At 44.9% G+C, this 22,135-nt stretch overlaps 1 protein-coding gene and 1 pseudogene across 13 annotated transcripts in view; one reads left to right on the top strand and one right to left on the bottom strand.

Annotated features, from left to right (window-relative positions):
* Positions 1-7,073, bottom strand: part of MTMR14 (myotubularin related protein 14) — a 43,442-nt gene extending 36,369 nt beyond the window's left edge. For 11 of the 13 annotated variants that reach the window (XM_065886125.1, XM_065886126.1, XM_065886124.1 and 8 more), the window contains exons 1-2: positions 6,818-6,973; positions 4,567-4,715 (exon numbers count right to left, since the gene is read on the bottom strand). In XM_065886125.1, the coding sequence (XP_065742197.1) occupies positions 4,567-4,715; positions 6,818-6,973 (305 nt within the window). Of the gene's footprint in view, positions 1-4,566; positions 4,716-6,817 lie in introns of all 13 variants that reach the window. The other 2 variants (XM_065886117.1, XM_065886118.1) reach the window with 2 other exon arrangements.
* A 2,921-nt stretch (positions 7,074-9,994) lies between these two features.
* LOC136129031 (aldo-keto reductase family 1 member A1 pseudogene) lies at positions 9,995-10,947 on the top strand (annotated as a pseudogene).
* Positions 10,948-22,135: the final 11,188 nt, after the last annotated feature.

Raw genomic sequence — 22,135 nt, forward strand, 5'->3', positions numbered from 1 at the left:
CCACTAGACCACCAGGGAAGTCCCCACCGTAGATTCTTAACAAAAGACTCCACAGCAGCCAGTCAGAGCTTCTGGTTGCAAGAGGAACAGGAGGCAGGAAAGTTCAAGAGTGGGAAGCTATCCCCGCCATGCAGAATAATGCAGGGTGACAGAAGAGAAGGGAGGGAAGACACTCAAGTGCCCTCCTTACAAGGGCTGAGCTTCCAGGCCGAGTCCAAGAGGGCGTTCATTCCTTCTACATCCCAGTCGTGCTAGCACTCCCGTGTCACTGCACAGCATGTGCACACAAATAACTGTTTCAGAATGAGTAAGTTCACCAACTCCTACACATCTGTGGTACCCTTTTAAGCATAACTGGATGCTGCCGGCACCAATAAAAATATAGTCTTTTAAAAACACTGCTGATTTCTTAGTAGCCTTCATAGATATATTCTCAAACCAGTTACTAATAAAATAACTACTATAAAGTGAAGATGTGAAATTGAAGTTAAACAGCGGTCTTCAAATAAAAACCTGGACCAAGAGTTTGGTGATCATGGAAAGAGAACAGGGGATAAAATAAGAGGACTTATACTTCCTATGGTGTATTTTTCTGTAAGGTCTGATTTAAGATTTTTTTTCATTTTTATTAAACATTTTGTTTTAAATCACAGAATTATCACATCCTTACTGTAACCAATTCAAACAACAAAGAAGTGACTACATGTTATTTTTACGATCAAGATTTTTTTCCTTTTTTGATGGAAGGTGGAAGGCTGGGGTGCCTCTTCAAGGTGCCTGTAGGATGGCACAGGCCAACCAGCCAGGTCCTAGAAAAAACATGGCTCACTGAAAAGTAAGTTCTGCCACCTTCCCCTCACTCAGGTTCTCTATGAGATAAAAAGGCACCTCAGGGTTTCCCTGGTGGCACAGTGGTTAAGAATCCACCTGCCAATGCAGGGCACACGGGTTAGAGCCCTGGTCCGGGAAGATCCCACGTGCCGCGGAGCAACTAAGCCCGTGTGCCACAACTACTGAGCCCACATGCCACAACTACCGAGTCCATGCGCCTAGGGACCATGCTCCACAACAAGAGAAGCCACCGCAATGAGAAGCCCATGCACAGGAACAAAGACCCAATGCAGCCAAAACATTAAAAAAAAAAAAAGGCACCTCAGAATGAAGCAATGGCCTAATTAAACTCAGATGCCAAGATAATATAAAACTGAGCACACACAGTACTGCTCACAGTAGTCTCCCTCCCACCTTTTGGTGGCCTCCGTCCATTTGCACAGATGTGGTCAGCACCATCTGTTTTAACCGACTCTCATGGAGCTCACTCCAGCAGCTCTAAAAGCCTTGAAACTGCATATGATTCTCCCAGGCTGAATCCTTCCATTCAGCAAACTCTCCACAAAACTGAGGGAGAGAATATGCCAGCATTTCCCTCTTAGAGGCTCTGGGCAGTCTTATCATGTGAAGGAAGGCACCTTTTTCTTGTTAGGCTAGCTGGTGCTTTATTTTCCTGGGTCCCCTACTCAAAGAACCAATTCAGTTTCTGTTCTCAGTGGTTCCTGTTTTTATTTTTATCTCTTGGCCTCAGAATCTTTCCCTTACTGTGCTAAGCACTGGGCTGTGTCAGGCACCTGATACTCATATTTGAATGAATGAAAGTGAGCTTGTGTATTTATGTCTGTCTTGTGGGACTGAGCCCTTAACCTGTGGGATCTAATGTTATCTGTAAAACACAAGGCTGGCGTCTGAAAGTTGGTGGAATTGGGAGAACAACCCCCCCCACCCTACGCTCACACACGAGTTGGAATTAGCAAGTGCAGAACTTTAACCACTGTCTCCCAGTGCTTCACCTGTACCTGCCCTAATTCTGGCCTTTGTTACACTGTCATTGCTCGTTGATTGGTCTGTGTTACCCACCAGATCTGAAGGTAGGGACTTCATCTCTCCGGTAGGACCTGCAACTAGACCCCTGGGGTCTGCCTCATGGCAGCAGTTTGCCTCGTTGACAAACTCATGTCTTTGCTGTTCAGAGATCCCCATCCAGGCTTCCAGTCCCAGATATGGGCTCAACTGGGGAGGTGGGTTAAGAGGACCAAACCACTTCCTGAATCCAGTTCTACCCTGTGTAACTCAGTCTAATTAGTGTCATATTAACACCAAGTCCAGGCATGTGTAAAGAAGCAAAAAGTTCTACTTCTTCCCACCTGAACATGCACATACTCCCTTCTCTTTAACAGGCATCGCCCACTCAGTATCACTTCGAGGCCTTGCAAGAAGTGAAAAGTAGGGCTTCCCTGGTGGCGCAGTGGTTGAGAGTCCGCCTGCCGATGCAGGGGACACAGGTTCGTGCCCCGGTCCGGGAAGATCCCACATGCCGCGGAGCGGCTGGACCCGTGAGCCATGGCCGCTGAGCCTGTGCGTCCGGAGCCTGTGCTCCGCAGCGGGAGAGGCCACAACAGTGAGAGGCCTGCGTACCGAAAAAAAAAAAAAAAAAAAAAAAAAAAGAAGTGAAAAGTAAAAACAAAGTCCACGGGACTTCCCTAGTGGCGGAGTGGGTAAGACTCCGTGCTCCCAACGCAGGGGGGCCTAGGTTTGATCCCTGTTCAGTGAACTAGATCCCACATGCGTGCCACAACTAAGAGTTCACAAGCCACAACTAAGGAGCCCAAGTGCCGCGACTAAGACCCGGCACAACCAAATAATAAATAAAAACAAACAGGGCTGCCCTGGTGGCGCAGTGGTTGAGAGTCCGCCTGCCGATGCAGGGGACACGGATTCGTGCCTCGGTCTGGGAAGATCCCACGTGCCGCGGAGCGGCTGGGCCCGTGAGCCATGGCCGCTGAGCCTGCGCGTCTGGAGCCTGTGCTCCGCAATGGGAGAGTCCACAACAGTGAGAAGCCCGCGTACTGCCAAAAAAAAAAAACACAAACAAACAAAAACAAACTCCACAACTCCTCTAGGGTTAGGGATATACTGCGGTGGCCCTAGCCTGGGTGGCTAGACCCCACTAGGCAAGATGGGAGCGCCGTGGTGGTGACAGAAAGAAGAGGCAGTCATACAAGTGCTCTGATTTACATTCAATTCCTTTTCCCAATACATTCTTTTTTCTCAGTGCACCCCACCACGACCTCATTACAGGGCACACTTATAGATCTCCCATTTTACTCCTCCACTTGAAAGGCTTCTCTGGCTCCCTGCGGTTCCCAGGCTATAGCAAAGATGAGACGCATCTAGGGAGCTCTCTGAGGCACAGATTCTGGAAATTGTGATTCAGGGACCCTGGAATCTGTGATTTCAATGAGTGCTCAGGGGGTACTAGCCCAATAACCACTAACACCCACAAGTCCACATGCCTGATGATCAAGACCATATACAAAAAAAAAAAAAAAAAAGACCATATACAAGCTGGTCCCTAACAAAGGACATTTCAGGGACACTCCTACTCATCCTTCCAAATCCAGCTGAAAGGTCTCCCGAAACACACACCAGGCAGAATCCACCCTTCTCCCCAGTTCGTCTACAGCAGTGCTTCTCAAACCTCCATGTGCGTACGAATCACTGGGCCATCTTGTTATGCTGTGATTTTGATTCAGTGGCTCTGGAGTCCAAGACTCAGAATCTCTAGCCGTTCCTGGGTGCGCGGATGGGCGCACTGTGAGCAGTGATGGCCCGCTGCACTTTGCAGCACGACTCTACCATAGCACTCATCATCACAGTGCTTCCACGGGGCCAGGCTTTCATGGATATTGTTGGCAACAGCTTCTGGAATTCCCTTAAAATCAACAGCAAGCAGGGCGCCTAGGGGAACAAACTTTGAGATCAACAGAAAGCACTTCCTAGAGCATCAGTGATTATTTATCAGTGTCAAACAACTGCTACCATTTACTGACTGCCTATGGGCTGCATCCTGTGCTGGGTGCTCTGTGTCTGCTCTGGTGTGAACTGTTACCACACGCAAAGCACTCGGGCCTCGGGAGGCCCTCAATTAATGGTAGCTCTTATTTCTAATTCTTACAGCACACACGTCAGGCTTGGAATAATCCTGTTTATCAGCAGGAACTGCAAAAGCCACTTTTCTAAATAGAGGTAGAAACTGATGAGGAAACTAAGAGACAAAGAGGTTCAGTACCTTGCCCAAGTTAGTTACACAGCTAGCAAGCAGGGCAGCCGGCACGTACGCTGACCTCAGGCTCTTAATCTCTACATATGGTAAGTGCCCTTCCACATGTTGACAAAGCATACCTCCCACTTGCTCTCTTAAAAAAAAAGAAAAAAACAGAACAGAAAACACTGAGGTTCAGAGAGGTGAGCTGTGAAGTCAGCTGTCTCAGGACAATGAGCTATAGGGTAGGAGTAAAACAGGAGGCCAGGGCTGTGACTCCCAACCCCTCCTTCTACGCTGTGCTACTCTGCCAATCTAAGATGTGAAACCCTGAAGAAAACAAAGATGCCAATGAGGCTTGACACCTGGGAAAAGTGAGCCTGCCCCACCCAGCTGCAGACTTTCCTAACCCTGGGGATGAGCTGTCAAGGCCTTCCCAGATGGGCACGCTTTGGTTACATGATGCTCACGTGTCTTTCTCCTTCTCAGAACTCTCATACTCCAGGAACACGATGTGCTGGGGGTAGTGGCCGCAGATATCCCCATTCACATTTTGGATCACGCTGTAACAGTAGTCTCGGCCAAACAGCTCCAGACACCTCTTCTCAATGCGCTCAACCTGCACAGAGGAGGAGATCTGAGCATAAAGAAGATTCTGGCGTTCTGAGAATTAGGCGGTTCCTGACCTGGAGACGTCTCTGGGAACGACAATGTGCCTCTGTGATTATAATTCAATACCAGGAAAAGACATCTTGCTAGATCACAGACCCTAAACGTGTGGTTCATGAACCCACATGGTAAACTCTGGGAGAGACTCTGAACCCCTCAATGTGGTGGTGAAACCGTGTATGATAAGCATTTGAAGAGAGGTTGATACCTTTCATTAGATTCTCAAAGGGGTCCACAATCCATAAAATATTAAGAACCCCTGCTCTAAGTTACTTTATTTTATTTTTAATTATTTTTTTATTTTTATTTTTGGCCGCATTGCGTCTTTGCTGGAGCACACGGGCTTTCTCTAGCTGCGGTGAGCAGGGGCTATTCTTTGTTGCAGTGCGCGGGCTTCTCATTGCGGTGGCTGCTCTTGTTGCACAGCATGGGCTTCAGTAGTTGTGGCTCGCGGGCTCTAGAGTGCAGGCTCAGTAGTTGTGGCGCACGGGCTTAGTTGCACGTGGGATCTTCCTGGACCAGGGCTCGAACCCCTGTCCCCTGCATTGGCAGGCAGATTCTTAACCACTGCGCCACCAGGGAAGTCCCTCTCTAGGTTACTTTAACCGACACTAATCCCTTATCTTCCTTTGGCTCCAGATTCTTCCCCATTCTCCAGCCACAGACCAGTACCTAGAAGCTCTAGTTAGTGTAATGAGTAAAAGATGCAGACAAAGCTGTCTCCTTACACGCAATTTGCTTATGAAACAGAAGGAACACCTCCCTTAAAATTGCTCTTGTTTTGCTCAGTTCAGGGAAAGACCCACCAGAAGAACGACATAAAACCTGTAACATCTCAACAAGTCTGCAAAAGATCAAAGTTTTGGACCAGGTGGAGTGAGTCAAGTATAACTTTTTACAACCCTAATCTTCAGGGGTGTGTAAGAAGGAAGGGTGGCCCAGCAAAACTGACCCTCTAGCCACCCAAAAGACCAATGTGGAGGGAAAAACTCACAAGAATTAGAAATCCTCAAATTTCAAGGGGCATGAGTATCATTAACAAGCCTATTAGAAAATACAAATTCCAGATTCCCACCCTCAGAAATTCTAACTCAGTAGGACTGGGTGGGATCAAGGAACCTTTATTTTTAACAAACACCCCAGATGATGCTGAACCAGGTGGTCCTCAGGCTAAGCTCCGAAAAATACTCGGTCATTTAGAGAGTGGGGGAGACCCATCATTACTGAAGTCTTCCCTGCATTACTTCAGACTAGCAGATGCCAAGTTCAGTAAGTCCTAGCATAGGTAACCCCTGGAGCCAAACCAGAGTTTCATGGCCTGGGAGGGAACAGAATTCCATTGGAAAACCTGATGCTAAGCCTGCCAAAACCACGTGGGGGATGAAAGATGGCAGGGTCGGCAAGATTCCCATCAGACTGTCAGGCAATGCCTAAGATGGGAATGGCCTGACCAGACTGGAAGCCTTCCAGGTCTGGCAATAAGGAGCCTGAAGGGAATCCCAAAAGTAGAAAAAAAGAGAAACTAAGACTTGCTTTTGACAAAGGAACAGAGGGAGTATGAGTTGCCTTCCTGCTTTATGGGGGAAGGAAAGGGATGGGCCTAATTCCAAAGTCATGCTCAGACTATACAAGGGAGCAACACACTCAGTTTATCTCTTGGCTCCATTCTGCCCCACCCCTCCAGCCCCTTCACTCTGATCTCTGACCTGGATAAATCCTCTACACTTCAAAAAATCTAGACATGAGGGTTTTTGTCCCCATACCTAATGCATGGGAATAACCCTCCTCAGCTCCTCTTCTCTAATCTCTGAACAAGGCCACTCAGCGCTAATCTTTGACCTCCACACCCTTTTGTCTCAAACCAAAACGTCGTCCTTCCTTGGCTTGGCTCGTTCTGAGCCCAGTTCCTCCTTTTCGGTTTTTAAACCCGACCCTTACTCTCCGGGTCCAGACACTGGGCACTTCCCTCTCTCTCTGTCCTATGACCCCTGACCTCAGCAACGTCGCAAACAAGGGACCTTCTCTTTCTGCTCATCGCGCCTCCTGACTCACCTTAGAGCCTCCCGTCCCGCTGCAGTCCTTGGCCCGGTACTGAGTCCGGGAGAACTCCTCCAGCAGCTCCCCGAGCCCCGGCTCCTGCGGCTGTGGGGTGCCTGAAGAAGCCGAGGACCCCGCCGAGGCGGCGGCGGCGGCCCGAGCGCCGGCCATGGCCCAGCCCCGCGTCCCTATCAGCGCCCTGCGTCGCCCTCAGCGCGGCCCAGCCCGTCCCATTGCACCTGGAGGCACCAACTCCGAGTCCTGAACCTCCGGAGCCTCCTCAGCCGCCTCCTTCGCTTTCCACTTCCGGCCCCGCCCCACCCAGCCGGATGTTTACTCCAGAGCTGGCCAGTCGGAGCCCAGGACTCGCGCCCTGCCCCACGGTTACCTGCCCACTCCCGACGCGGAGCGGTCCAAGTGGTCTCCGGAGAGGGGACCGCGGCCGCTCTCAGAAACCTCGTGCTCCGCCCCACCGGGTTTCCCCTGGGAAGCCAGGCTAAACCATTGGGGCTGCGGGGGGGTACAGCGCGGGACTAGGAGGAAGGAACCACGGGAAAGAACCAGCCGAAGAGTGGAATAAACCATTAACAGGGAGAGGAGGCGGGAACTCTCGGAGGCACCTAATTAGTGTTGGCAACCATAGTAATGACAATAAGTAATAATAAAACAGCATTTCGTAAGGCACTTTGCTTGCGTTGCTGCTTACAGCCGTCCCTTTGATTGCTGCAATAGTCAACCCGCTTTATTGAAGTAACCGCGGGTCATGACTGGCTCGAAATTCTGTGAGTAGAAAGCCCCATGTTATTTTTCTTTTTTTCTTAATGGAGTATGTCAAACATTCACAGAAATGGAGAGAATAGTATAATGAACCCTCATGTGTCCATTAGCTTGTTTCAATAATCATCAACATACACCAATCTATCTTGTTTCATCAATCTTTGCCCCATCCAATAGTATTATTTTAAAGCACGTCTCATTATTTAATCTGTGAATACTTCAGTATTAATCTTCTAACAGATTAGTACTGTTAAAAAATGATTAAGGAAGAGAATTTAGGTGTTAAACATACTTTAACACTTCATGAAGCCACCACTGTTTGTTCCCAAGGGTCCAAAGAACTGCAACATGGGACTGAAAGCAGGACACTTTTATAGGATAAAGAATAAGGAACGAGGAAGAAATGGGGATTCCCTGGCGGTCCATTGGTTAGGACTCCTCTGCGCTTTCACTGCTGAGGACCTAAGTTCAGTCCCTGGTCAGGGAACTAAGATCCCTGCAAGCCACCTGGCGGCCAAAAAAAAAAAAAAAAAAAAACAAACATGGAAGAGAAAAATAGAAAATGAATAAAGAACAAGAAAGTAATTATAAAGCCCAGAGTTTGGGGATTGGCTGACTAGATATACTGTGTTTCTGGTCAAGCAGAACATTTACAGAGATACCAACGTTACTAAGTTTTGCTCTCTTGCTGTGGCACTCTGGGCAGGAGTGGCTCCATCTTTGGCCTAGAAATTTATTTCAGTAATTCTCCCTTTTCTCATCCTCTTCACCATTCAAGAGGTTTGGTCAAAAATATCAGTACTAACATGACCCTCAATCACCATTGCCTCTTCTGCTCTTAGTGTAGCATTCACAAGAGGTGATGTCAGGCTTGTATTCTTGGCCCTGGTTCTGTTCTTCTGTTCTCTTTTGTCACTTCAGTCAGAGAGAGACCATGTGTTGGCTGGTCAGTGGCTGCCCACATGCCTTTAAAACTTTTGAGAGAACCCAGCTTATCAGGGAGACAGTAATAATTACTAGCAACAAAACAATGTCCATGGTTTGGAGAGTACTCCTGAGCCAGGGTCCCCATGATCCAAACCAGCTAGAAAACTGGGGACACAGCTTTAAGCCAGTTGGCCTGCTTATGTATTTCGCATAACTATGTCTCCCCACCCCAGAAATGTTTATGCAGTGAGCTTGTTCCGTTGAAACTGAGGTGTTATAAATCAGGGAGAAGTTTGTGACGGGGAGAAAGAGCTACAGGATCACCAGCGTCCAAGCCAGTCCAACAGTCAGTTTACCTTTCTTTGCAATGGTCTGAGGTAGGTGAACAGTTATCTTTCCAGGCTAGAGCAAGCCAAAAGGTGGAGAAGAGAATAATAAAGACCTTCATGATGTAAGAATTAGGAAAAGGATGGTCAGAGAAGAAAGGAAGAATGGAAGGAAATGCTCTTAATCTGACTTCTTGGGAGGAAACAGTCTACCTCACTGTTGCCTAGTTCTCTTCCTAGTCAATTGGATTTTGAGGTCTTTGGCATTTAAACAGGGCCAGATGTCAGGTGGGGTCTTCTTCAGTTGTGAAACATGTACCCAAATTTTTTATTTTTTTTTTTTTTCCTTCAGTACGCGGGCCTCTCACTGTTGTGGCCTCTCCCATTGCGGAGCACAGGCTGCGGACGCGCAGGCTCAGCGGCCGTGGCTCACGGGCCCAGCCGCTCCGCGGTATGTGGGATCTTCCCGGACCGGGGCACGAACCCGCGTCCCCTGCATCGGCAGGCGGACTCGCAACCACTGCGCCACCAGGGAAGCCCCCAAATTTTTTAATTTGTTTGTTTGTGTTAAATTTGGCTCTTTTATTTTGCTACATATTTTTATTTATTTATTTGGCTGTGCCGGGTCTCCGTTGTGGCACATGGGATCTTTGCTGTTGCGTGCAGGATCTTCGTTGCAGCATGCAGTATCTTCTAGTTGCAGCATGCGAACTCCTAGTTGTGGAACGTGGGATCTAGTTCCCGGACCAGGGATCGAACCTGGGCCCCCTGCAATGGGAGCACATAGTCGTAGACCCTGGGCCACAAGGGAAGTCCCTGTACCCACGTTTTCACACCTTGTAATTCGACACTGATGTTAGTGGTCAAGAACACTTGGTAGGGTTCTTTCCAGGAATCTCACTTTTGCAAAAGCATCAAAGTAAAACAATAATTGTCTGTAAATGACAACGAACTTTAAAATGCCCATGGTTGGAGATCTGATGAGAGTTCATTATAATGGAAATTGACAAGGAAATTTGGTTATTTCTGTGACACCCAACACTTTTAAGACAATAACTAGGAACCTGGGAAGCTGAGGCCCACTGGGTAGCTAGCAGGGCACAGGACTGAGCTGAAAAGCCATACTTCCCTGTTAACATCCTGTGCTCGTGCCGAGGGGGCAATGGTGGCTTCCTGTATCCTCCTGCACACTGGACGAAGATGTCCCTGATTGGACTGGGCACCTGGAAGAGCGAGCCTGGCCAGGTAAAAGCAGTTATTAAGTATGTCTTGAGTATAGGCTACCGCCACATTGACTGTGCTATCTATGACAATGAGACAGATTGGGGAAGCCCTGAAGGAGGATGTGGGACCTGGCAAGTTGGTGCCTCAGGAGGAGCTGTTTGTGACTTCCAAGCTGTGGAACACAAATCACCACCCTGAGGATGTGGAGCCTGCCCTCCGGAAGACAATCGCTGACCTCCAGCTTGAGTATTTGGACCTGTACCTGATGCACTGGCCTCATGCCTTTGAGCGGGAGACAACCCCTTTCCTAAGAATTCTGATGGGACTATACGCTATGACTCCACCCACTACAAGGAGACTGGGAAGACTCTGGAGGCACCGGTGGCTAAGGGGCTGGAGAGGGCACTGGGCCTGTCCAACTTCAGCAGTCAGCAGATCAATGATGTGCTCAGCGTGGCCTCGGTGTGCCCAGCTGTCCTGCAGGTGGAATGCCACCCATACCTGGCTCAGAATGAGCTGATTGCCCACTGCCAAGCACGCGGCCTGGAGGTGACTTCTTATAGCCCTCTGGGCTCCTCTGAGCGTGCTTGGCGTGATCCTGATGAGCCTGTCCTGCTTGAGGAGCCAGTGGTCCTGGCATTGACTGAAAATCATGGCCGGTCTCCAGCTCAGATCTTGCTCAGGTGGCAGGTCCAGCAGAAAGTGAGCTGCATCCCCAAGAGTGTCACACCTTCCCATATCCTTCAGAACATCCAGGTGTTTGACTTCACCTTTAGCATGGAGGAGATGAAGCAGCTGGATGCCCTGAATAAAAATTTGCTATTCATCGTGCCCATGCTTACGGTGGATAGGAAGAGGGTCCCGAGAGATGCAGGTCACCCCCTTCAATGACCCATATTGAGACCACAGCTTCCTGGCTTCCTTTTCCTCTCTCCAGCTATAATGTCCTGCCATCCCCAGAAAGGAGTTAATAAAGCCACTGGAGTATCCATCCAAAAAAAAAAAAAAAAAAAATGGTAACTAGGATTATAACTTGTAACATTATACCATGCATATCAGATTTTTAGGAATTTTATATAAGTTCTGGAACACTTATGTTAATAACATACCCACACAAAGATAAGCTAAAGTTAAACATCACTTCTTATTTGTCAATGTTTTCTTTGTAATTTAACATATCAAATAAGCCTAATTAGCTTCACATTTCTCTTTTTATAAGGAGAGAGAACAAATATACTAAGGGCCCTTTGGAAAATCCCAAAGTTGGCCACAGGTCAAAAAAAAACTTCATTTAGAATTTTATTTTGGGGGGTTCCCTGGCGCAGTGGTTAAGAATCCACCTGCCAATGAAGGGGACACAGGTTTGAGCCCTGGTCCCCACATGCCGCGGAGCAAGTAAGCCCCGTGAGCCACAACTACTGAGCCTGCGCTCTAAAGCCCATGAGCCACAACTACTGAGCCGCGTGTCACAACTGCTGAAGCCCACGTGCCTAGAGCCCGTGCTCTGCCACAAAGAGAAGCCACCACAATGAAAAGTCCGCGCACCACAAAGAAGAGTAGCCCCTGCTTACAGCAACTAGAGAAAGCCCGCACGCAGCAACGCAGACTCAACACAGCCAAAAATAGATAAATAAAAATTTTTTAAATTGGATATATTAAAAAAAGAAAGAATTTGATTTGGGGGAAGTGTGTCAAAAAATCCATTTAAGGGACTTCCCTGGTGGCCCAGTGGGTAGGTAAGACTCTGCGCTCCCAATGCAGGCGGCCCGGGTTTGATCCCTGGTCAGGGAACTAGATCTAGCATGCATGCCACAACTAAGAGCCTGCGTGCAGCAACTAAGACCCAGAACAGCCAAAATAAATAAGTAAATAAATATTTTTCAAGGGCTTCCCTGGTGGCGCAGTGGTTGAGAGTCTGCCTGCCGATGCAGGGGACGCAGGTTCGTGCCCTGGTCTGGGAAGATCCCACATGCCGCGGAGCGACTGGGCCCGTGAGCCATGGCCACTGAGCCTGCGCGTCCGGAGCCTGTGCTCCGCAACGGGAGAAGCCACAACAGTGAGAGGCCTGCGTACTGCAAAAAAAAAAAAAAAAAAAAAACAAAACATTTAACCAAAGTGGCAAGTAAAGACTTCAAAGGCAAGTACAGAAGGTTATATAGTTGTAGAAACCCCAAACCCTTAGCTTTTTTAAGATTCAGGGTTTTCTATTCGCAGATTAAATGTCTTAAAAAATATGACTAGGCTTTTGAGAAAAAAAATAAAACTGAAAATCTTGAAAACCTCGACATATCAGAAGTGTTTACTTTTTGGAATTGTTACCGAGTCCAAGCTCGCTCTGCTCACCGCACAACAGGGCAATGAATCGCAGACAACAGGGCAATGAATCGCAGACGAGGTGTTGAGGCAGCGAATACGACTTTATCAGGAAAGCCGGCAGATGGAGAAGATGGCAGACTAGTGTCTCTGAGAAATCATCTTATCAGGGTTTGGATGCCAGTTTCTTTTATAGAATCAGAGAGGGAGAGGCGGAGAGGAAGTAAAGTAAAAGGGCCATCAGTCTTGCAAAACATCTCCTGGAATGGCCAGCCTCGGTGAGCGGATTTTTTTTTTTTTTTTTTCTTGCAGCCATTCACAGGTGGGCAGGGTTCCCTGAGGCAGGCCACTTTGTATGATTGTAATAACAAAAGCAACGCAAAAAGGAAAGGTTAAAGAAACAGATCCAACATGGAGTCCAATTTAGCTCTTCCCTGTTACAATTTCCCACTGTCAAAGTCCATTCTACAATCTTGTGAAAAAAGGGTGACAAAGTTCTAACTGCTCGGTCAGATGGATCTTTCTGGGAGTGCCCGCCATCCGTGTCAGTGTTCCAGATGCTGAGATTTGTCTTTTGTTCCGCTTTGGAAGTGTCTACTTGACACCTGTAGACTTACAAATATTCGCAACCTAAAAGTTGAGAGTTGTCAGGAATTTTGAGGGCTTCAAGCCCAGGAGACTGCATCTCAAGTTAAGAAATTTAGCATTTTTCTATGTATGGGAAGATGCTAGACTCTGGGCTCACTGAAATAATTTCTTTGATATGCACCACAGCCCAGATGGGGCCTGTATCCTGTATTTTCACATCCTGTGTTTCCTCAGGGCTCACCATAGGGAGTGGCTGCAGTCTGATGGCTGCTAGATGGCAGGTATTCTTCTCCTTCCTGAGTTTCCTCAGTGTTCACTGGCTCACACTGGGGGGCTGCAATCGCTGATGATTGATCCTCTCCTCTTGGTCAGGAATTTGACCAATATTTGGGAGACATTTCATGATCAAATTTTGTCCCATGGTGCTGGGAGGCTCATCCCAGATCAGGCAAAAATTCTTGATATGCCACTCCAGGTGCTAACTGGATTAGGCCCTACTGATAATTAAAGATTCTCTGGATCCTCTGTCTAATTATGATCCAGGAGACATTTTCCCTTGTTGCTTCTTCCCATACCTAGAATCACATTATTAAAATTATTTTTATGGTATAAAAGTGATCTATTTCCTTAAGATGTTTAGCCATAGACGTTTTGTTGGAGGCCTGGTTACACACTGGGTACTGCAAGAGACAACAATCTTATAAAATAGGACATAAGTAACAGCTAGTAACATTGACAAAGACATACTGCAGCAGGGAGACACAAAGCACAAACAATTTGGAAATAAAGAACAAATTAAAACAATGATTAGCATAATATCAAGTCCATAGGAGAACCAGCTGGAGACAACAAATTCTGTCAGGATCAGGTAGAGAGAAAAAGATAAATGTTTCATCTTTGTTTAAAAAGGCATACTTTATCAACTTGTTGTAGGTCATAGCATAAGGTTATAGCATAAAAGGTTTTTCCTAAAAACAAAGATTAAAGTCAATATATTTCCTAAAGGCATAAAGTTATAAATCATATTTACCAGTTCACTCAGTCCCATGTAATTAATTCCCATTGATCTGGATGAAATAATCAGGTTTCCCATTAGTTTTGTCATTTGTTACCCAGTCCAGTGATATTATCTAAAGGCTATAAGAAACATATATTTGTTAAAAAGTTCCTTTTTATCAGTCTTCTTGAAAAATCTTCATTTTGTAAAAGCATCAGGACAAAAAACAAAATAGCATGGTTAAAAATCTGAGTACAATGCAATTAGCAGGATTCTTGGATATAACATTTTAGAATAACTAGTATTATGATTGTTAACATATCAGGACATATCAGATGTTAGGGATTCCATATAAATTTTGGAATATCTATATAAATGACATTTATCCATACACTATAATCTAAGATTCTTCACCAATCACTTTACGATGTTTCTGAAGTAACTTAACATACCAAATAAACTTAGTTTGACATCTCTGAGATGTCTCAGAGATGTCCTTTCGAAGTACCCAGAGTCAGCTGGAGGCTAAAAAGCTTTAGTCAGATTTGGATATTTGGGAAGTTTGTTAAAAATATCAAAAAGGTTTTACAACACAACAGGATGTAGGTCACTGTGAAACAGTGCCTATTCATTTAACTAAAGTCACAAAATGATGAAACAAAAACAAATACGGAGCACCTAAGGGCACAGAAACTCATTTAATCTGTTATCAAAAGGAGCAGTCTAACAGAGAGGGAGATCAAATTTCAGTCTTGTATTAGCTTACTTAACGAAATCCATTTACTTATTTAACTTCAATCTAAATTCAGTTAATCCTGACCATGTACAAAACTTTCTTAGTAAAATGTAATTCCATTCCTCGTACCTTCTTAACTGAAAACACACATTCTACCATACTGAAATGTTTTATTATTTTCAGTAGCTTTAATTCTATATTTAAATTAGAATCTCCGACTCTTTAAAACCTTAATTTCTAGTGACAATCAAGAGGCAAGTAATACTTACCAAATCTGGAGAAACTATTTTAGATGATTTTTAGAACATAATTATTCTTAGAGTTTACCTAAAAGCTCTTATCTCATTTATATTTACTTTAAAGTTTCATCATATCAAGTTATTTTTCTTGCTGACAAATTTGCAACAGATATAACAAGATTTCATTTAGCTTCTATTAAACCTAGGTGCAGTGAAAGTACTATACTTAATGTTGATGGCTCCAAAGTCATGTCTATATTAATTAGAGCAACAAACTTAAACATTAATACCAGGTATTAATTTAATACTAAATATTTCCTGGTTCACGTGAAACTGAAACTCATTTACCTTAATTTCTCTTGTATTTAGAATTGTTTGGTTTGTAAGGGCTTACGTTTCTTTAAGCCAATTAAATAAGGCTCATTTACAGATTAACCTCAGCAATGTTATCCAAGACAAAAACACATACAAACATACAAACAGAGAGACATGATAGTTCTCATTTCAAAATTTCAGCCCTGAGTCAGGTACAGTAGTGTAAAACCCATCAGTTTACAAAAGAGGTTGGATTAAAGTTGGGTTTCTGGCAAATGGAACAAATCAAGCCCATTTGTCTAGATGGCTAAACCCTTTCTACTAATATTTATGGTAAACAAGTCAAGTTCTAAATTACTGTACCCTCTTTTACAAAATTTGCATTTTAAAAAGATGGCAGAGATAAGGGTTTCTGAGAAGACCAGATAGGACATTTGTATCTCAAAGGTACAGGCAAGTTTCTCTTAGGATGACTTTGTTTCCCCTTTGTTTAATATTTACAAGTCTCTTAAGATTACTCATATTTATTAGAAAATCAATCAACTTGTTCCCCACTGTCAATGTTACCGGGGGCTCCTGTGGGTAAATCAGGGTCTGATGCCTCAAGTCCAAGGGAGTCCCCTGGCCTCTTACAGGATACTGGGGCAAGGGAAATTGCCCTGCTGCAGAAGTGGCTCCCAGTCCAAATTGGGTGCCCTGTAGGGTCTTAGATGGTGATACTAAACCAGGTCGCTGTGCCCCGGGTGTTACCACAGAAACTTCCATTTGATTCCAATGGGTCGGGGAAACAGGAGGCAGTGAACAGATTGGCAGCATGGCGGGGGGGGGGGGGACATTTGGAACAACTGCCAGTGTAGCCTGCTCGGTCCCTGGGGGAGCTGGATAGGCTGGGGTGGGGGCTAAGTTTTGAAATAACATGTCCCCACTCTCATTTTCTCCCTCTCCCCCTTGGGTTTCCTTTCAGATCACAGCACTATAAGGTGGCAGTCCTATGACTCCTTTTCCTCCTGATGCAATAGCATAAATTCTCCTACATATGGAATCTCATCTCTTTTCCCTGCTCTTTTGCAGAACATTTCTAACTGCGAGATTGTATAATAATTGAGTGAGCCATTCAGGGGCCATCGTTCTTCTGATCCTAACATATATTGGGTTCATACCCTATTACAGTAGTATATCATGTCTCTCTTAGTCATAGGCTCCCGGCTATGTTTTGCCCATTTATCTAATATATGCCCCAAAAGGTTTTCCTTCGGGGTAGGTGGAGTATTTCCCATTTTTATCAGTCTGACTACACCAAAACACAAAAGACACAGACAAATTCCAACACAAAAGGCACAAATTCTAGCATCAATGCACACAAAACCAAAACGAAACCAACGAACTAGTTCCCAGATCAGGTAGACTTACCCTACAAAACCAACGAACTAGTTCCCAGTGAACCTGTTCCCAGAATCAGATAGAGTCCAACAACAATTCCCCCCTCCAACAGGGCACCCCAACCAGACTGGCTTGTCCTGTAAAGGAAAAGCCCAGATTGAGGGGGAATATGTTCCCAGCATGCACACCAGAGGAACTTAACGTCCAGAATTGAATGGAGTCTGTCGACTCGTAGCCCCAAATGGAACTGAAGTTCCCCAGATTGGAACTGAAGTTCCCAGATGGAACTGTCATTCCCCAAATTGAAGTCTGTCGGTTCTTTGCTTCAGCTGCCAAGCACTGGGGTAGCCGGTGCCGCTTCAGGGAACTTTGAAGGGAAGATCCTCGGGACAAATGGTCCTGGCAGCCGCTAGGGCCTTGCCCCAATATTCCCTGACCGGGCCGGCTAGCCACGAGCTGCAAGGCTCCTGGCTGGCTCGCCAAATTTGTTACCGAGTCCAAGCTCTCTCTGCTTGCCACATGACAGGCCAACGAATCGGAGATGAGGTGCTGAGGCAAGCAATACGACTTTATTCGGAAAGAAGGCAGACTGAGAAGATGGCAAACTAGTGTCTCTGAAAAAACCATCTTCTCTGGGTCTGGATGCCAGTTTCTGTTATAGAATCAGAGAGGCAGAGGCAGTGAGGAAGTAAAGTAAAAAGGCAGAACAGAGAGGGAGAGGCAGTGTGGAAGTAAAGTAGAAGGGCCATCAGTCTTGCGAAACATCTCCTGGAATGACCAGCCTTGGTGAGGGGATGTGTTAGTTTCTTTTTTCTTGCAGCCATTCACAGGTGGGCAGGGTTCCCTGAGGCAGGCCATTATGTATGATTATAATAAAGAAAGCAATGAAAAGCAAAGGTTAAAAGTCAAAGAAACAGATCCAACATGGAGTCTGATTTAACTCTTCCCTGTTACAGAATTACATATAATTTTAGAGTTCTTTCTCTTCATCAAAAGCATATAAAGTAATTGGTCTCTAATGCCTGTCATTCTTCAATATTTTTTCAGTGTTGCTAAAAATTTTCAGATTTAAGGATGATAACTCTAGTGACTAAAATGTTATAATCTAAGTGCACATTGTATAAATAAAGCTTAGCATTTGGCAATAAGTTAAAATTTTTGTACATTGGGGAAAGGGGTGGATAGTGTAAATAATTTTCAATTATGACATGGAACAGGATGATGACTTTTTTGTGGTTTGATAAAGAAAATTTAGATTTTATTTTAATAACTTCATTGAACTGTCAAGCAAATAGGAAAAATGAAAAAGCCCTCTTGTAGCTGATAAGACAGTGCTGGTTTGGTTCAATCAGCAGTAGGCTCCATGTCTGATTTTATTTGAGCTCAATGAACAAAAATTTTCATTAAATGGGCTTCCCTGGTGGCGCAGTGGTTGGGAGTCCACCTGCCGGTGCAGGGAACACGGGTTCGTGCCCCAGTCTGGGAGGATCCCGCATGCCACGGAGTGGCTGGGCCCGTGGGCCATGGCTGCTGGGCCTGCGTGTCTGAAGCCTGTGCTCTGCAGTGGGAGGGGCCGTGGTGGTGAGAGGCCCACGTACTACAAAAAAAAAAAAAATTCATTAAGAAAAAAAGATTCAGGATTTTCTTAAGTAATCAAAGACCTGATAGAGGTAACATGAAGTACAGTAAATTATTTTGATAAGACACAAAATCTTCACTTTCCAGGCAGATTACTCAAAAGGCACCTTTTCTCACCAAAAAACACATCCTACATTCCTTACATAGAGAAGTTTCCTGTATTATTTCTAGTAGTTTTAATTATATACATCTTTTAGAATTCTTAACCCTTAGAATCCTTAATTCCTAGTTAAAACTAGAAGTAAGCAATCTGTTACACTAGTATTTTGTGGATTGGTAAATTTATAAATACATTTCATAATTTCTGGAAGTATATTCTTTTTTTTTTTTTTTTTTTGGCGGTATGCGGGCCTCTCACTGTTGTGGCCTCTCCCGTTGCGGAGCACAGGCTCCGGACATGCAGGCTCAGCAGCCGTGGCTTACGGGCCCAGCCACTCCGGGCATGTGGGATCTTCCCGGACAGGGGCATGAACTCGTGTCCCCTGCGTTGGCAGGCGGACTATCAACCACTGCACCAGTAGGGAAGCCCCTGTCATATTTTAGATTCCACATATAAATGATACCATATGGGGACTTCCCTGGTGGCACAGTGGTTAAGAATGCACCTGCCAATGCAGGGGACATGGGTTTGAGCCCTGGTCCAGGAAGATCCCAAATGCTGCAGGGCAACTAAGCCCATGTGCCACAACTACTGAGCCTGCGCTCTAGAGCCTGTGTGCCACAACTACTGAAGTCCGCGCACCTAGAGCCCGTGCTCTGCAACAAGAGAAGTCACCTCAGTGAGAAGCCTGCACACTGCCGCCAAGAATAGCCCCCGCTCGCCACAACTAGAGAAAGTCCGCATGCAGCAAAGAAGACCCAAAGCAGCCAAAAATAAATAAATATAAAAAATAAATAAATTTATATATAAAAAAAGATACCATGGACATTTAAAAAAAGTAAATGATATCATATGTTATTTGTCTTTCTCCTTCTGACTTACTTCATTTAGTATGATAATCTCTAGTTGCATCTATGTTGCTGCAAATGGCATTATTTCATTCTTTTTTATGCCTGAGTAGTATCACATTGTATATATATTCCATTGCATATATGTACCACATCTTCTTTATCCATTCATCTGTTGATGGACATTTAGGTTGTTTCTGTGTCTTGGCTATCGTGAATAGTCCTGTTATAAACATACAGGTGCATGTATCTTTTTGAATTATAGTTTTGTCAGGATATATGCCCAGGAGTGGGATTGCTAGATCATATGATAATTCTATTTTCAGTTTTCTTTTTTTTCTCCCCCTTTTTTTGGCTGTGCCGCACGGCATGAAGGATCTTAGTTCCCTGACTAGGGATGGAACCTGTGCCCCCTGCAGTGGAAGCATGGAGTCTTAACCACTGGACCACAAGGCAAGTCCCATATTTTTAGTTTTCTGAAGAACCTCCATACTATTTTCCACTGTGGCTGCACCAACTTACATTCCCACCAACAGTATAGGAGGAGAACGCTACCACTTTCAATGATTTGTTAATCAATCAACTAATTAACCAAGTTTATATGGAGTGCTACTATGTGCCAGGCACCAGACAAGGCCTGGGAGTGAGTGGTGGATCCTTGAGCTTTGCTATTCACCATCTTGTAGGGAAGGCAGAGGGTAAACAGCAATCCAGTGGGTGGAATGCCAAGGAAGAGCAATTTAGATGCTCTGGCAAAATTTGCTCTTCTGGAATCTCATCTGCAGAAAATCTGAACCAGAAGGCTGAGTTCCCAGTTGACATCTCTCCCAGGACAGCTGCCTGAATCAGAGAAGGAATTAACTCTCCAGCCAGACTAATATATGCCCTCTATTTAATACTGCTAAATGGTGGGACTTCCCTGGTGGTCCAGTGGTTAAGAATCCACCTTCCAAAGCAGGGGACACAGGTTCAATCCCTGGTCGGGGAAATAAAATCCCACATGCTATGGGGCAACTAAGCCTGCACACTGCAACTACTGAGCCCATGTGTCACAACTAGAGAGGAGCCCACGTGCTACCACGAAGAGCCTGATCACCGCAACTGAGAGCTGATGCAGCCAAAATAAATAAATATATTTTTTTAATTGCCAATTGGTATCCCCAGAAAGATTCTGGGTAGAGTTTCATTATTGCTAATCAAGGGCCTGTCTGGTGGATTATTTAATAACAAGCCCCACTCTCAAGACTCCTGACTTCAAGATGGATTTTTTTTGGCCCAGTTGAAGCCCAGGAAATTACATTTCTGATTGTTGAGTCTATCCTTACAAATAACTGGGATGAATCCCCAAAGAAAAGTGCATGGACTTTGGAGTCAGGCAGACCAGGCTGTGCTGGGTTTCCAGGCCGTGTAACCTTGAGCAAGGCACTTTTTTTTTTCCCAGCTGTGCTACACAGGATCTTAGTTCCTAGACCAGGGATTGAACCCGGGCTGGCAGTGAATGGACAGCCAGGGAATGCCCGAGCAAGGCACTTGTGTTCTCTAAGTCTCAGTTTTCTCATCTGTAAAATGGGGACACTGGCATCTTTGTCATTGGTCATCAAAAGGATTAAAGACAATACATATTATACAGACCCAACACATGGCAGTCAAGAACAAACGTTTTCTTTGTTTTTTCCTTGTTGCACAAAATGACATTCAAATCAGTTGGGCTTTCTAAATAGGTTGGATTTCTTGCTAGAGAGAATGGCAGGGAGGTTAGTCAATATGGCTGGGATTCTTTTTTTTGTTTTTTTTTACTTTTTATTAGTAAGCTAAATTTTACTTTTTGGATTCTTTTAGTTGTATAGCTCTTTGGTCCTTTTTATTTTTTTTTCCAAACCAGGATGATATTTGACACTTCAGAAAAAAAATCCAACGTTGGCTATTTATAGGAATAAGAATTATCCTTCATAGGAATGTAGAAAAGACATTCAGAGAAGAGAAGCAGTGTGAAGTCAAGCCAAGCCCTGGGAGCTCATCATAACACATTTACTGGAAATGTCCATCTTATCCATAATTAAACTATAGCTGTTAAGTTTATACTGCAAGTGAGAAAAATAACTATTTTGACTCCTCAATCTTTCTTTAAGATAAATTATCACTTTTTTCATAAGGTATCAGCTATAAGGAAACGTAGTGAAGTTTTGATTCTTTTGGAAAAGAAGTTAATAATCTGGAAGTTTCAACTCACTTGAGTTAAAGACTGACTCCCCTCACAGGTCAAGGTGTACACCACGGTCTGCAGCAGGGGTGCACCTGTGTAAAATGGCTGGGATTCTTGGGACAGAGTTTTAAAAAGTAAATTAGTCCTATTTTATTCTAATTATAAAAGTAATACTGAATTTTAGCCTATATGGTAGACTGAGTTGGTAACAAACTATCTTTTCTCCCCGTCTACACTCCTAGAACTGTTTGGAAATGTTGCCTACCAAAAAACCATTTCCAACTCCAACTTGTCCTTTTTTCACCATTGGAAGAGCCCACTTACCACTACAGAGAGTGAAGAACGCTCACATACATTTTTCCAGCCTCTCTTGTGGATACAGGCAGGTTACTGAGTCCTGGCCATTGGGAACTGAGGGAAAGTTTGCAAAGGGACTCTGGAGAAGATTGTCCTCCCTAACAGAAAGAGATGCATGAGAGGAAAATCCCCCTTCCTTTACTCTGGGCATGGCCATGTCTGCTGCTGCCATCTTGTGACCATAATAAAGAATATTACAGATGCAATGCAGAGAGGAAAGATGGAAAGTTCTTGGTTCCTTGCTGTCATTGTTGAGTCACAAAGTTAAGCTGAGAATCCTTAATCTTTGCTACAACCATTCATCACTGAGTATTATGTTAGCTATAAATTTGTCATATATGGCGTTTATTATGTTGAGGTATGTT

This window comes from Phocoena phocoena, chromosome 10 (genome assembly GCF_963924675.1).
Source record: "Phocoena phocoena chromosome 10, mPhoPho1.1, whole genome shotgun sequence".
NCBI lineage: Eukaryota > Metazoa > Chordata > Mammalia > Artiodactyla > Phocoenidae > Phocoena > Phocoena phocoena.